At 37.5% G+C, this 12,536-nt stretch overlaps 1 protein-coding gene across 1 annotated transcript in view; it reads right to left on the reverse strand.

Moving 5' to 3' along the window:
- Nucleotides 1-12,536, reverse strand: part of LOC104514921 (protocadherin Fat 1-like) — a gene marked incomplete at its 3' end in the record, with an annotated part of 62,330 nt that overhangs the window by 714 nt on the left and 49,080 nt on the right. Inside the window, exons 4-6 of the mRNA XM_010158734.1 lie at nucleotides 8,370-8,431; nucleotides 4,532-4,861; nucleotides 3,793-4,003 (exon numbers count right to left, since the gene is read on the reverse strand). Of these exons, the coding sequence (XP_010157036.1) occupies nucleotides 3,793-4,003; nucleotides 4,532-4,861; nucleotides 8,370-8,431 (603 nt within the window). The remainder of the gene's footprint in view (nucleotides 1-3,792; nucleotides 4,004-4,531; nucleotides 4,862-8,369; nucleotides 8,432-12,536) is intronic.

Consider the following 12,536-nt stretch of genomic DNA (forward strand, 5'->3'; position numbering starts at 1 on the left):
TGCTGAGATAAGCAAGACTTAGATGAGTGCTAAATGTTTAAATGCCCCATGTTTAAATATGGCCAAGCTCCTTTTCTGAAGCAAATTATCTTAAGTTTCCTTCTGAAACTTTCAAATTACCCTTTGAAATACAGTTAAATAACCGTGTAGATCAATAGCTACACTTAGTCATTTAAACATTTGAATGATCATCATCATGCCACCCCTAAGCAGACTGTCATAAGAAGTGCTAAATGTTTAAATGCCCCATGTTTAAATATGGCCAAGCTCCTTTTCTGAAGCAAATTATCTTAAGTTTCCTTCTGAAACTTTCAAATTACCCTTTGAAATACAGTTAAATAACCGTGTAGATCAATAGCTACACTTAGTCATTTAAACATTTGAATGATCATCATCATGCCACCCCTAAGCAGACTGTCATAAGAATGCAATGTCCATTGAGTCCAGATATCGTTAGCCATGATAAATACTGCCATTTAACTGTGATTGCTTTGGACCTCTCAATAAACTGCCTAAAACGGAGGAATCCATTTTTATTATGGCCAAGCCAGTGCTAGATATGGCAAACCAATTTCTCCTAATTATATGCATGTGTTTTTATAATTATATTTTACGATAGCATTCAGATATCATCTGAATTTTTTTTTAACGGGTTTTCACATGCTATGTTTTGTAAATCACTGAATGCTTTTTATGAAAAGCTAAGGCTACAAGTGAGAGGGTGAAGTTCCAAAGGTTATAGATTGATACTTAATCCAAGAAAGAACAGTAAGTACTGAAATGGGCCCCCATTCCCTTGTAAAAAGAATTTCAGCTTTAGAAGGTTCCATTGCATGACAGACATATCAGTTTAGGAAATATGGGCTGGATTCTGCTTCACTGGATATAAGATATTTGATAATGCAAAGATAATTTAAGTTTTCTAGTTTCACTGAGGCCAGCTTCTCTTACTGGCCCAGCAGCAGTTTCTGAATCGTATGAAGGGATACGAACTGGACAGAATGAAAGACAGCAGTGCTTTTTTTTAAAAAAAAAAAAAAAACACGTGTACATAAATTTTTTTAATGGGCTTTGTACAAGATGTCAGCTTCAGAAAGTGAACCTCAACTTTTCTATTACAGCTGGCATGCAATTTTCTCAGACAGCTAGGAGAGGAGAATTTCATCTCTCAATGAAGTCATCTCCATTTTATGGGAAGAGTAGGGTAAACGGGTATGAAACTGTTCATTCAGCTTCTCTGATACAAGGAAAAGCTCTCTATTCAACTTCTTTTTCCTTCCTTATCAAGGAAAACCTTGACTAATTTTTGTAGTAGTGGTGATATCTGGCAATCCACTGAAGCAGAACTCAACCCAAACTTCTGCATCTGTACACTGGAAGTAACAGCAACAGTTTTGGCCAAAGCCAAAACCGGATGCTTTGAATTGATGCTGTATAAATGTAATGATGACGAAACAAAACAAAAACGAACCTGTCACAAATGCAACTGTGAGCACTTTGATTTCCGAAGGGTTAATAAAATAAATATTTTATAAATGTACGCTTTCATTTCAGATCTCATAATCTGGTAAGAAATTATGTGATCTCAGCAGATACCTTCTGCTGTACAGTTCAGGTCACAAGCCATCTGAAAGATGTAAAATACTTCACTAGCAAGCTTGTCTCCTGGCTCAGCCAAAAAGAAAGAAAGCATGGAAAGCAAGCACAGAACACAAAGGAAAGCTGTCAATCAAATTAATTCATGCGATTAGAAACAGTAAAAGAGGGCAGTAAAGTGACCACCTGTAAGAGTAGCCGATAACTTCACAACATGATCACATATCAAACTTTCCAAAACACTTTTACTAAGAAAACAGTAAAAAATAGAATGATATATTTAACAGTGCATGGACAAATTCTGCTCTTAAAGTATATGTATCTCTAAAAATAGCAGGAAAAGATCATCTATTTTGTGCGTACAATCTTATAATAAAAATTCTATAAATGGCCAAACTGTGCTGCACGTTTAGAAGGAGCAAATCAAACTAGTACTATAATCAGAATTCTATTCAGAGGCACACTGTTCAGAGTGCACAGCAGATGAAGCAAACTAAAAAGAACAATAGAAAACTACATTCCCAATCTAATTAAAAAATGTTGGTAATTAAAGACTCCAGGAAATGCCATTGCTGTACTCTGTGAAAACTCTCAAGACATCTGAGGCCTCTTCTATCTACCCTCTCTCTTGCCCATGAACCACTCTCCTTTGTCTGACAACATCCATTTCTTAACCTTTCCTTTAATTGAATATTTTTGGTCTACAGATGTTTGTTGTTGACTGGATGACCCCGTTTCAATTGGAGCACATGGAACCTTCTCCTGTCTTCTGCTCACTTAAGTTATTTTTATATTTTCTGTTTTTCTACTCCTTTGTGTTTGTGTGTGTATGTTTGGGAGAAAAGTAAAAGAGCAGCCTCAGTTCCAAAATACCCCTAATACAGATAGCTTTGCCCCGTGATAATGCAAGGGGCATTTTGAACTCTTCACTCCGTCTATACAGTTGTAACAGATCTCTAACGCCTTGATTTGTCTAAAAGCAAACACTTTTTATTCAACTATGATCTATTTGGACAGGAACTTTTTTTTTTCTCCCAGAATACATTAGAAAGACCTATTATACAAACTTATGCAAATATTTAATACATTAGAAATTATTATCAAGATCATTTATGCATGAAGCATGCATTTAGGGAAGAAGTGTGACTGTTCTCAAGTGCTTGAAAGTTTTCTCAGAATACCCTCAAGTATTTAGCATTTATATATATATAGATATATATATGCCATATGTATCAGTTTTATAAACACTGTTAACTTGCTGTTCTTAGCACCCCTTAGGAAATACATACCTTCAAAAGAAACATTAATAATAATACATTTTTAAAGAAATAATTCAAAAAATGTAATCCCCAAAAACTTAACCCCATAATCACGGCTAAAATTTTCAGCAGTAACCAAGGTGAAAAGGATCCGTCTCTCTCTTGTGAATCTGGTGGAAAAATCCCAGTCTGACAGGGCTATCTTAAGACCAGAAACAGTTCACTACAAGACACCTCTCCTGAAACAAGGCTGTGCTATTCTTGATTCCTGAAGCACATAACACAGGACAGAACTTGTTTTTAGTATATACAATAAACACTGTGTATTCCTGGTGGTCACAGGTCTAGTGACTAAGTCTAAAATTGAAAAGTACTATTCATTTTGTCACCACAGCACCAACATACAGTCACATTACTGATGAGAATTCCCCTTTCAATGGTTGAGGCTAAGGTATGACACAGGAGTAAGAATATGTACAGGAAGAAGGTTGATGGGGTTAGGAACATTGCAAGCTTTCATTTTAGTACTGAATGAAGGGAGAGCAAACTGAGAAGCAGCCCAGAGAACAGGAAATCAATGTGAGCAGTATCATCTATCTTTGCATGTACTATCTTGATTTGCAGAAAACTGGCATTTTTTTTTCTTTCCCTGTCCTACAATCTGAGATTGATTTGACTCGTTTTAATTTCACTGACACCATATTCATAAGTCATTTCCAAAGCTGCAACATAGCAGATCTTTTGCAATGTAATTTTAATATTTGATATATAGTAGCATTGATAAAAATTTAAAAGTAATTTTGACTTATAATGAAATAAGGAAAAAAAATATGTATCCACAGCTAAAGAATGCCAAAACATTGCTGCCATCAGCCCTCCAGTATCTCAGACTCCATGCATTTGCTTCTAATAATAAAAGCCCTTAAGGCATTCTTACCCGTTATGTCAAACCAAAGTGGTGTTCCAAGAGGTTCAACAGCTATTACACCAATCATGTGAGCAACCGGGTCACTTTCCATCACCGTAAAAGAAAAAAATGCTTCCTCAAAATAAATGGGCTCTGTGGGTGGGACAGGCTTTGGAATCCATTCTATGTGAAGCCGTGTAGTTGATGATTTTTGTGGACGACCATTATCTACAGCTTTAATCTGTGAAACAGACACATCTTTTAGGCTACAGGATCACATAAATCATTATGTCACATAAATGGAAAAGCAGTAATAAGCTCCAAGCATGTTAGCGTGTGTGAGAGATATCCAAAAAGGTTAAGTGTCTCTCAGTGCCACTTGCCCTTCATTATCTGGGCAGCAAATGGAGAAAAAGCACGCAGCACCTGATAGCAGCACAAACTGCTACCATAAATTCACTTTTATTTTGCTTTCTTCCTGAAAAAGAGTAAAACTGATTGTTTATGTTCCCTCATCATGTTCATTATCTGTCAAGTTCTGGAAAATAACAGCAGCTTCTTGATTCACTATCGCAATTCAAACATCTGAAATCATCCATTAAAAAAATACCAAACCAAACAAACCCACGAAACAATACTTCTGGATTTGTTGAAGCTTTCTTCCTTCAGATACTGCAGTCATTCATCTGCCAGCTACTGAATAAGAAGTGATGAGAATACAGATAAAAGAACACTTCACGTATTCGTGACAGATAAGATTTTAACTCACTGAAAGGATATCATAGTCCCTCGCAGCAGAAAATTTCTTTGACGAAACCACTCCAGTTTTTGGTTCGATAAAGAATTTGCCATGTTCATCGCCATCTTCAATGCTGTAAGAGATCTCTGCATTGGGGCCTTCATCTCTATCTGCAGCAATAACTCGATAGATCGGCTCTCTCCTAGCAGTTCTCTCTCGTTCTGGCTTACCACGCTCTGGAAGCCGGATTTTGTAGAACTTTTGCAAGAACTGAGGCTTGTTGTCATTCTCATCTAAAACCTTCACAATCACACGTGCAATTGTTGATTTTGCAGGAGTACCGTTGTCTGTTACCGTGACCTGTTTTTAATAAAAAGGATATGGTTAGTGCTCAATGCAAACACAATCTTTCCAACAAAGGTCTTTCCAAATCAGATTTTACAACTGCAAAGTAACTCCTTAACTTCAGTTGCTCAAAGAACATTGGGTAAAGCTATTTGGCCCCACAAAGGTTTATTCAGCTACTATCTTAATGTTTTGACGCTTGATGTATGGCATGTAGGAGTCAACAGATCTATATTAAATCTATTCCACTTTTTTTCAGCACTGTAAGTGAAATATTAACTTGACTACAAGAACAGCACACAAGTATATTATGTGCGATAATAGCTTCACTGTAATATCTTAATATACATCCAGCCTAGTGTTCCCTTGCAAATTTTCAATTTAATAATTTAATTTTACACCTCAAAGGATGCAATTCGTAAGAATATAGCTTCCAGAATTTGACAGTCCTATCGCTAAAAATTCCCTATATTTTAAGACATAAAATCACTATCTCATTTTCAAGCAGTTTACATTACAGGGAAGATGAGTGCTGTTAACTCCCTGTTAACCTGAACATAAAACCCCAGCACAGAAAATTCCTGTTCGAATAAGTCTACCCCAGTTTGAGGAGAACAAGTGTTTTTCCTTCAGGAATTTGGATAGCAAATTCTTTCCCCATTTCTTAGGATGCCCCAGTAAATCTGACTATGGAAAAACACAAGGATACAAGGATAACGTGGATACAAAATAATGGAAAGAATACTAATGGAAGACTAGAATGAGTTACTGATGAAAAAAAAATTACATTGACATGAATGAGGACAAGACTCACATCTACATAAGATCAGATATTCAGCTCCCCTCCCCCCTCATCTATTTTAGGAAAAAAAATGGAAACACAAATGAAACATGGTATAACTTGCAAGTATGAAGGAAATGAAAAAGCACAAGTGTTTAACCATGAAAAAACACATGAAATACAAATATTCACGCTTGTCTGTAACAAGTGATTTGTAACAAGATTTCCACATATACAAGTATTTGTCCCCTTCTGCACCTGTAATGGAACATCACTGCCTATCTTCTGGTAAGCAAAAAAAGCCCAAAAAACCACAACATGCTCCAAAAGATGAAATTCCATGGGGTATGAAGTAACACGCCTGTTAACATAAAATTAGCATTGCCCTGAGCCAAGTGGAAAAGAAAAAAAAAAGAGGCAAATATGAGGAAAATCTAGTTTGACTTGAATGCAACATCCATTTCGGAGGCATTTCTGATATAACAAACAGATTACTAAGATACGGAAGAATAACATGAAGCTAACCTAAAATAACTGCATGAAAAAAGCGCCAATTGGCACGCAGAAAATAGTTACAAGCTGGGAATAAAAGAATGGGACATATTAATTACCATTATGTAAGCTGGAGAGCAATCAAGGATCAAATTTAATAGCAAACAAGGAATAAACCCACCAACCCATCTGGTCAACATTTCAATGCTCAATTAATTAGCCAGATGCTCAGCACTTGGCTCATAATATTGCCCACCATTCTGTGCATTTCTGGGTTTCTTTCCAACCTGTTTTCAAAGGTGTCAACATAAAACTAACAAATGGGAAAACAGCAAATTTGGGCCATGCTGCCTGTCATTATCGCTCTGTAGTTGAGTTCTTCTGTTGGAGACTTTGCAGTCTTTTATTTAAAACTTTAACAACCAGCTGGGATTCAAAATGAAGGAAGAATGAAGAATTATAAATGATACTAGCAGGCGATATTCCAAACTAAAGAGCAATAAGGTTAATCTGCAATCTTGATACAGAATGTTGAAACTAGAAGGATTTATGTAGCATTGCATGATACTTTAATCTTCAAAAAAAACACCCTGTGTGCGTTCTGGACATGTCATCTTGTAATGATTTAGGTTAAACTAGCGGAATTGACTGCTAACACTCAAGTACCCGTAACACTATACTACAAGTGTGATCTCTGGCATAAGTTTTAGCCCAGAACAAGTAGCACCTTCCCACAAATTGCCTAGCTGCAGCCTGAGAATTCACACAATCAGGGCACCATTCTCAACAGACAGCTTGGACATGGCCACCTTGTTCCAGGGATAAGGTATAAGCAATCAAAGCCATACTCTGCCAAGTGGCTTCAGGGTCTGAGAATGATCCACAGCTCATTTTATTTACTGTATAAATGTAATACAAAAGCCAGCACAATATGCATAGGAGTAAAAGTGATGACATACCAATTTTTCAACCAACATACATAGCAGTAGTCAAACAGTAAGAGATAACTGACATGAAATGCTTTAGGAAGCAGATTTAAGGAGGTAAAGAGAGAATAACATAGTGACTTTAAAATTTACAGCAGTAACGCGTCTAGTACTGAACAAAGTTTCCCAATTAACTAACTTTGCTATTACTACTAGCAGAAACACACTGCAGAGGAAATGCCACCCTATTACTACTTATGTGCAAAGAGTTCCTTCCAAAGCTGACACAGAAATGAAAATAACAATAAAAATTTGGTCCAACAGCTGCATTAATCCAGCTTGCAATGCACCACAGGGATAGAACAGGGCCAAGCAGACTGTATGTACACTGGAGTTCTACAAAATAGTTTGTGCTATCACGGAATACATTCACCTCCAAGTCTATGTAGTCCTTGCTTTTTTATCAAAAAACCTTTCTACAGGTTTCACGAGGAAGTCCAGACTTGTCTCTCTAGCTTTAATGTTAGTTTTGCTGACTCACATTGCAGTCGTTTATCACCCAGGAGGAGAAGCACAATACAGGTTCCAGATAAACCTGAGTATGTAAGCATCACTGTGAATATTAAACCTTCATTGCAGGTGAAGAACAATGCTGTCACACTGCATGACAACACTGTGAAACCGGAAGATTAGGAGTTCTCTATGTTTTTTCTTATGTGTTCTTTGACAGAGAATGAGAATAGCTCTTACGTAAGTTCCAACCAATCAATTAAATGTAGCTAAATAAAAGAATTACTTTATGAATTCCATGCTCCTGGACTCCAAATCTATAATGTACATTTTGCAACTCATCTACTTATGTGATCGATACAGGTTACACAGAAAAAAGCTCTACGCGTTTACAATTTCTATTCTCAGTGTTAAAAATAGGTTTCTGCTTTTCTTTTTCAGAGTTCTATATTCAGCAAAAGGCAGGCTGAAATAGCTATTCCAATAATTACACAGGAAGGAAAAAAAAAAAAAAGAAAAAAGAATCACACTTCTGCTCTTAACAATCGTGCCTTTCTCCTGTGTGAAAATCTTGGTTTACCGATACAAACAAAAAATTGCCTTCTATCTGTATCTTAACTCTTAAGAAAAAATCCCAACACACTGTTTTTATAAGATATGTAGTTTTGTGCATTGCAATATAATAAACTGAAGCAAATTACTTTTGAAATCCAGTTCTCTAAATATATAGTAATCAATTCTGGTAAGCTTAACTCTCTGTAAAAGCAATGAATTTACAGTCACTGTTTTTTAGACAACTAAAGAAATCAGTTACCTCCAGTATGTGCTCTCCCTGCTGCTCTCGATCTAGTTTTCTAGCTGTTGTTGTAATTAGACCTGTAAACACAAAAGAATAATTCATCAGATCTTTCAAGAAAAAAATCTGAATGGTTAGGTTAAACCAGTAGTTACAGATAGACCCAATCTCAATTTCTTCTGAGGTGGTCACCTCTATTTTTTACAGAACTCACACTCCTGTTAAAGGAAAGGGTGAGGGGTTTCCAGTCCTTAAGGGGTGTGAAAATATTCTTTTCAATCTGAAAGCTAAACTGTTGTAGCCCATAAGACAGATGCAATTCAATCTGCCAACACATCTGTGCATGTCATGCTTCTGACAGGAGTAAGGTATGTAATTCTCTCACATGAAGTCTTGCTTTCAGAGGGTGTTCATACGCCTCATCCAAAGAGTGCTCACACACGTTATTTGAGTAATTACCAATCTCTTCAGGACAAACATCAATTTGTACTTTTACTGATAACAACAGAAAAAGGATGACCTGAAGAGATGCATTAATGGTGGAATCCAGAGCAATTTGTGCATGTTCCCTTGACTCCTTGTCATTGCCATATCAAACATTTACTGTTGACAATAACAGAGAATAAACACAAGTGTTTGATGCATGATTTTCGACTTTGTTGCAACAGTGTGAGACACCTTTGATGCAAGATTAGGAAGGCATGATGATTTTTGCTTTAAATGAAGAAGTCAAAGAGTAAGAACCAACAAAAAGACAGCAAAATCTAAATACAAAAGGATCTTATTTGAATAAACTCTCCTAACAGTAGGTTTAAAAACCTCCAAGTCCAGAGGAGGGCCACAAAGATGCTCTGAGGGCTGAGGCACCTCTCCTATGATGAAATGCTGAAAGAGTTGGGCTTGTTCAGCTTGGAGGAGGCTCCAGGGAGACCTTATTGCAGCCTTCCAGCACCTGAAGGGGCTACAAGGAAGCTGGGGGGGACTTTTTACAAAGGCCTGTAGTGACAGGACAAGGGGTAACGGGTTTAAATTGAAAGTGGGGAAGTTTAGATTAGGTATCAGGAAGAAATTCTTCACAGAGAGGGTGGTGAGGCACTGGGACAGGTTGCCCAGAGAAGCTGTGGATACCCCATCCCTGGAAGTGTTCAAGGCCAGGCTGGATGAGGCTTTGAGCAACCTGGTCTAGTGGAAGGTGTCCCTGCCCATGGCAGGGGGGTTGGAACTGGATGGTCTTTAAAGTCCCTTCCAACCCAAACCATTCTGTGATTCTATAAGATTTTAACTACTGAGTTTCATGATAAGTAAACTTGGTCAACTCTCAACTACAGTTGAATGGCTTGCCATGCTGTGGCTGAACTATGCCATGGATGCACACAAAAGCTGCACGAAAGCCATTAACCTGTTTGCAGGTGCAAGCTGGCCCTACAAACACCATCACTGTGTTCCCATGGCACTGAGCCTGTGCTAGTAAATCCTGCTAGACCCAGCTTGGCTTTTCATGGAGCAAAACACGAAGATTTGGATTCGCTCAACCCAAGCCACTACTGGCCAAAGCATCTCATATTTTCTGTAGCAGGAATCCAGTATATGCTAGATTCAGAAGATGCTGCAATGTCATGCAACCTTTTATCCAACCATCCCAGCTTTTTACAGTGACAAGAAAGCACTGCCATCTTCATGTTTAATTATCAAATTGAAAAACAGGGAAACAATTACTCAATTAGGGACAAAATAGAGATGAAAAAACAGGCAGCATACTTCATGTTCCTCTTTCTTAACGGTAGTAGAAGCTTTTAATTAATAAGACCTCTGATCAGCAAAATTAAAATCCATTTGTAGAGTTTTCAAAGTTGATCTGCTACAATAAAAAAGCCTTCCACTTTGTCTCACAGCTCATAAAAAAAAAGTGTGTAAGAACAGCAATAAAGATTTCAATTTCACTTAAAAGAGAAAGGCCAACAGAAACGGAATTCTATACCAACAGTACTCAATGCTCCTGTCAAAATATAGTTGTGGTCTAAATACACTAACAAAATAGATATCCTGTACTAAATAGGAACAAAGCCTATATAAGACAATTTTACAGCTGTCAAATATTCAAACAACTGTTCTTGAAAAAACAGATAGTGCAAATAATGGCTGTTTCAATTACGGTCAAATCTGCCCTTGTTTTTCCAGCAATTGGTTGTGCCGTTGTATCAAATTCATTATACAACCAGTATTCTAGACAGAACAATATCATCTTCTCCTACTTTATCTTTCTATGCTTTTACAACACATAGAAGATATGTATGTTATCATTACAATACATCTTTTGGCATTATGAAGTAATTGCCCTTAATTACAAAGAAAGTGGGAATGAAAATTAAAAAAAAAAAAGCACAAGGAAAAGATGTTGTATTGGTGCTGTGAATTTAGGAAGCAGGGCAGGGAAGAGAAGTAAAAAGGATGTGACAACTCTGTATTAACCTCCTGGAGGTACTATCTTCCCATAGAGATTACAGAGCTGTAAACAATGACAACTGAAAATATTCATTGTCACATATTCTAAACAAAGCTTTCTCCTAATTTCCTGGCTGAGGCTGGTCAAGCCTCACCTTTTCTTTTCACAGGCTCTATGGGGAACAGCTCAGAACTGTTAACTGGAAGTGAACAAATGGCACAGCAGATGCTCATCTGCTTCCCTTGAGCAAAGGGACTTGTAGGTGACTTCAAGAAACACAAGCTCTCCTAAACACCTCTTTCTCTCGAGTACCTCTGGAGAAAGGCAGCACAAGCCCCCACATGAAGAATTCACTCCCCAAGACTCATTCCAGTTGCAAGCGAACAGGGTGAGTTTCAGCACAGCCACCAAAGGTGCTTGCTGTTGAATAGCTGGGTTGAGAATGGGGAGAATCACAAAAAGCACAGGAAGAATAAAGTCATTCCAGCAGAAATACCTCATTATGCTTGCATTCCTCTGAATACTCAATATTCAGTCTACACCCTCTGACAATATTAGATTCCATCTCCCACAGCAGCAGCAAGTAGAGAACTGCTAACACATGAGAGCAGAAAGATGGCACCTTTCAACAGTTTCCTATCCACTTTTTCCTCCATCAAGAGCCATTAGGACTGGAGCCACCATTAATAAATGCCAGCTAATAATCTGTAGAAAAAACACAACTGAATGCTTTTGCTGCAAACACTCCAGACAGAATTCTACCATGTACCGCTACTCTACATACTACATTTTGTTAAAGAAAGTCTAATCCCAGATATAATTTCTGTTAATGAAGCTGGTCAATACAACTCAAACACGTAAGCAGAAAAATACCCAGCACGAGCAAAGTATTTATGCTATTTATGATCTGTTAAAACTTCCAGTCTTTTCAACCAAGCATGCCACGCTTCTGTTAAACACTTCAGACCAATAACAGAAGGGTTTAGTCTTCACCATATATATCCTGTATATTCAGCAGAAACTAATGCCAACAAAGGAAATGTAACACTTCTGGATTTAGAATCACATACACATGCATGACATTCTTTTTATTTAACTCTTTACTGCCAGCCACATTGCTAAGTGAAAATATAGCTCCAGTGAAGTGTTTCACTACAGCTTAAGGCTGTAGTGACCTAATTAAGTTTTGATTATGGCAATCACCAAGTTTTTTTCTTTTTTTTTCCAGGTTTTTCTATATTATAACATGATTAATGCAAAATTAATCGGTTGTTGAAGAGCTTTTCTGATCAAGGCCATGATAATAAGGTTGAGCGTTCCTATGCAGTGTGGCTTGTGTGAGAGCCCATTAAGATTCGCTTGGGAGGATCTTTGGACCTAATACAATCAGCTCCCTGCAGCGAGAGCCACCTCTATGCTCTTTCTACTGAAAACAGAAGTTCTCAAACTTTTTAGATTGAGCTCCCTCTCTTTGCTGTTACAGTTTGGAGATCTCCTTGCTGTGCCCCTCTGTACACAAATAAATGAATAACCGCAGCTTTGCACACACACCACGTCCCCACAGAAGCGACAAATAAAAGATGATTTCATTTAATCTCTGAAGAAATCTGTAACATAATCAGTTTTGAAATCCTTATTATAGGGTGGGGAGAATCTGTTCACTGCTGAGGGAGAGAAATGACAGCATGTGCGAGAAATGGATCACTGTGACAGTGCATTCATTTTCGAAGCGAAACTGACTC

The sequence above is a fragment of the Eurypyga helias genome, unplaced genomic scaffold (assembly GCF_000690775.1).
Source record: "Eurypyga helias isolate BGI_N326 unplaced genomic scaffold, ASM69077v1 scaffold5739, whole genome shotgun sequence".
Taxonomy (NCBI): domain Eukaryota; kingdom Metazoa; phylum Chordata; class Aves; order Eurypygiformes; family Eurypygidae; genus Eurypyga; species Eurypyga helias.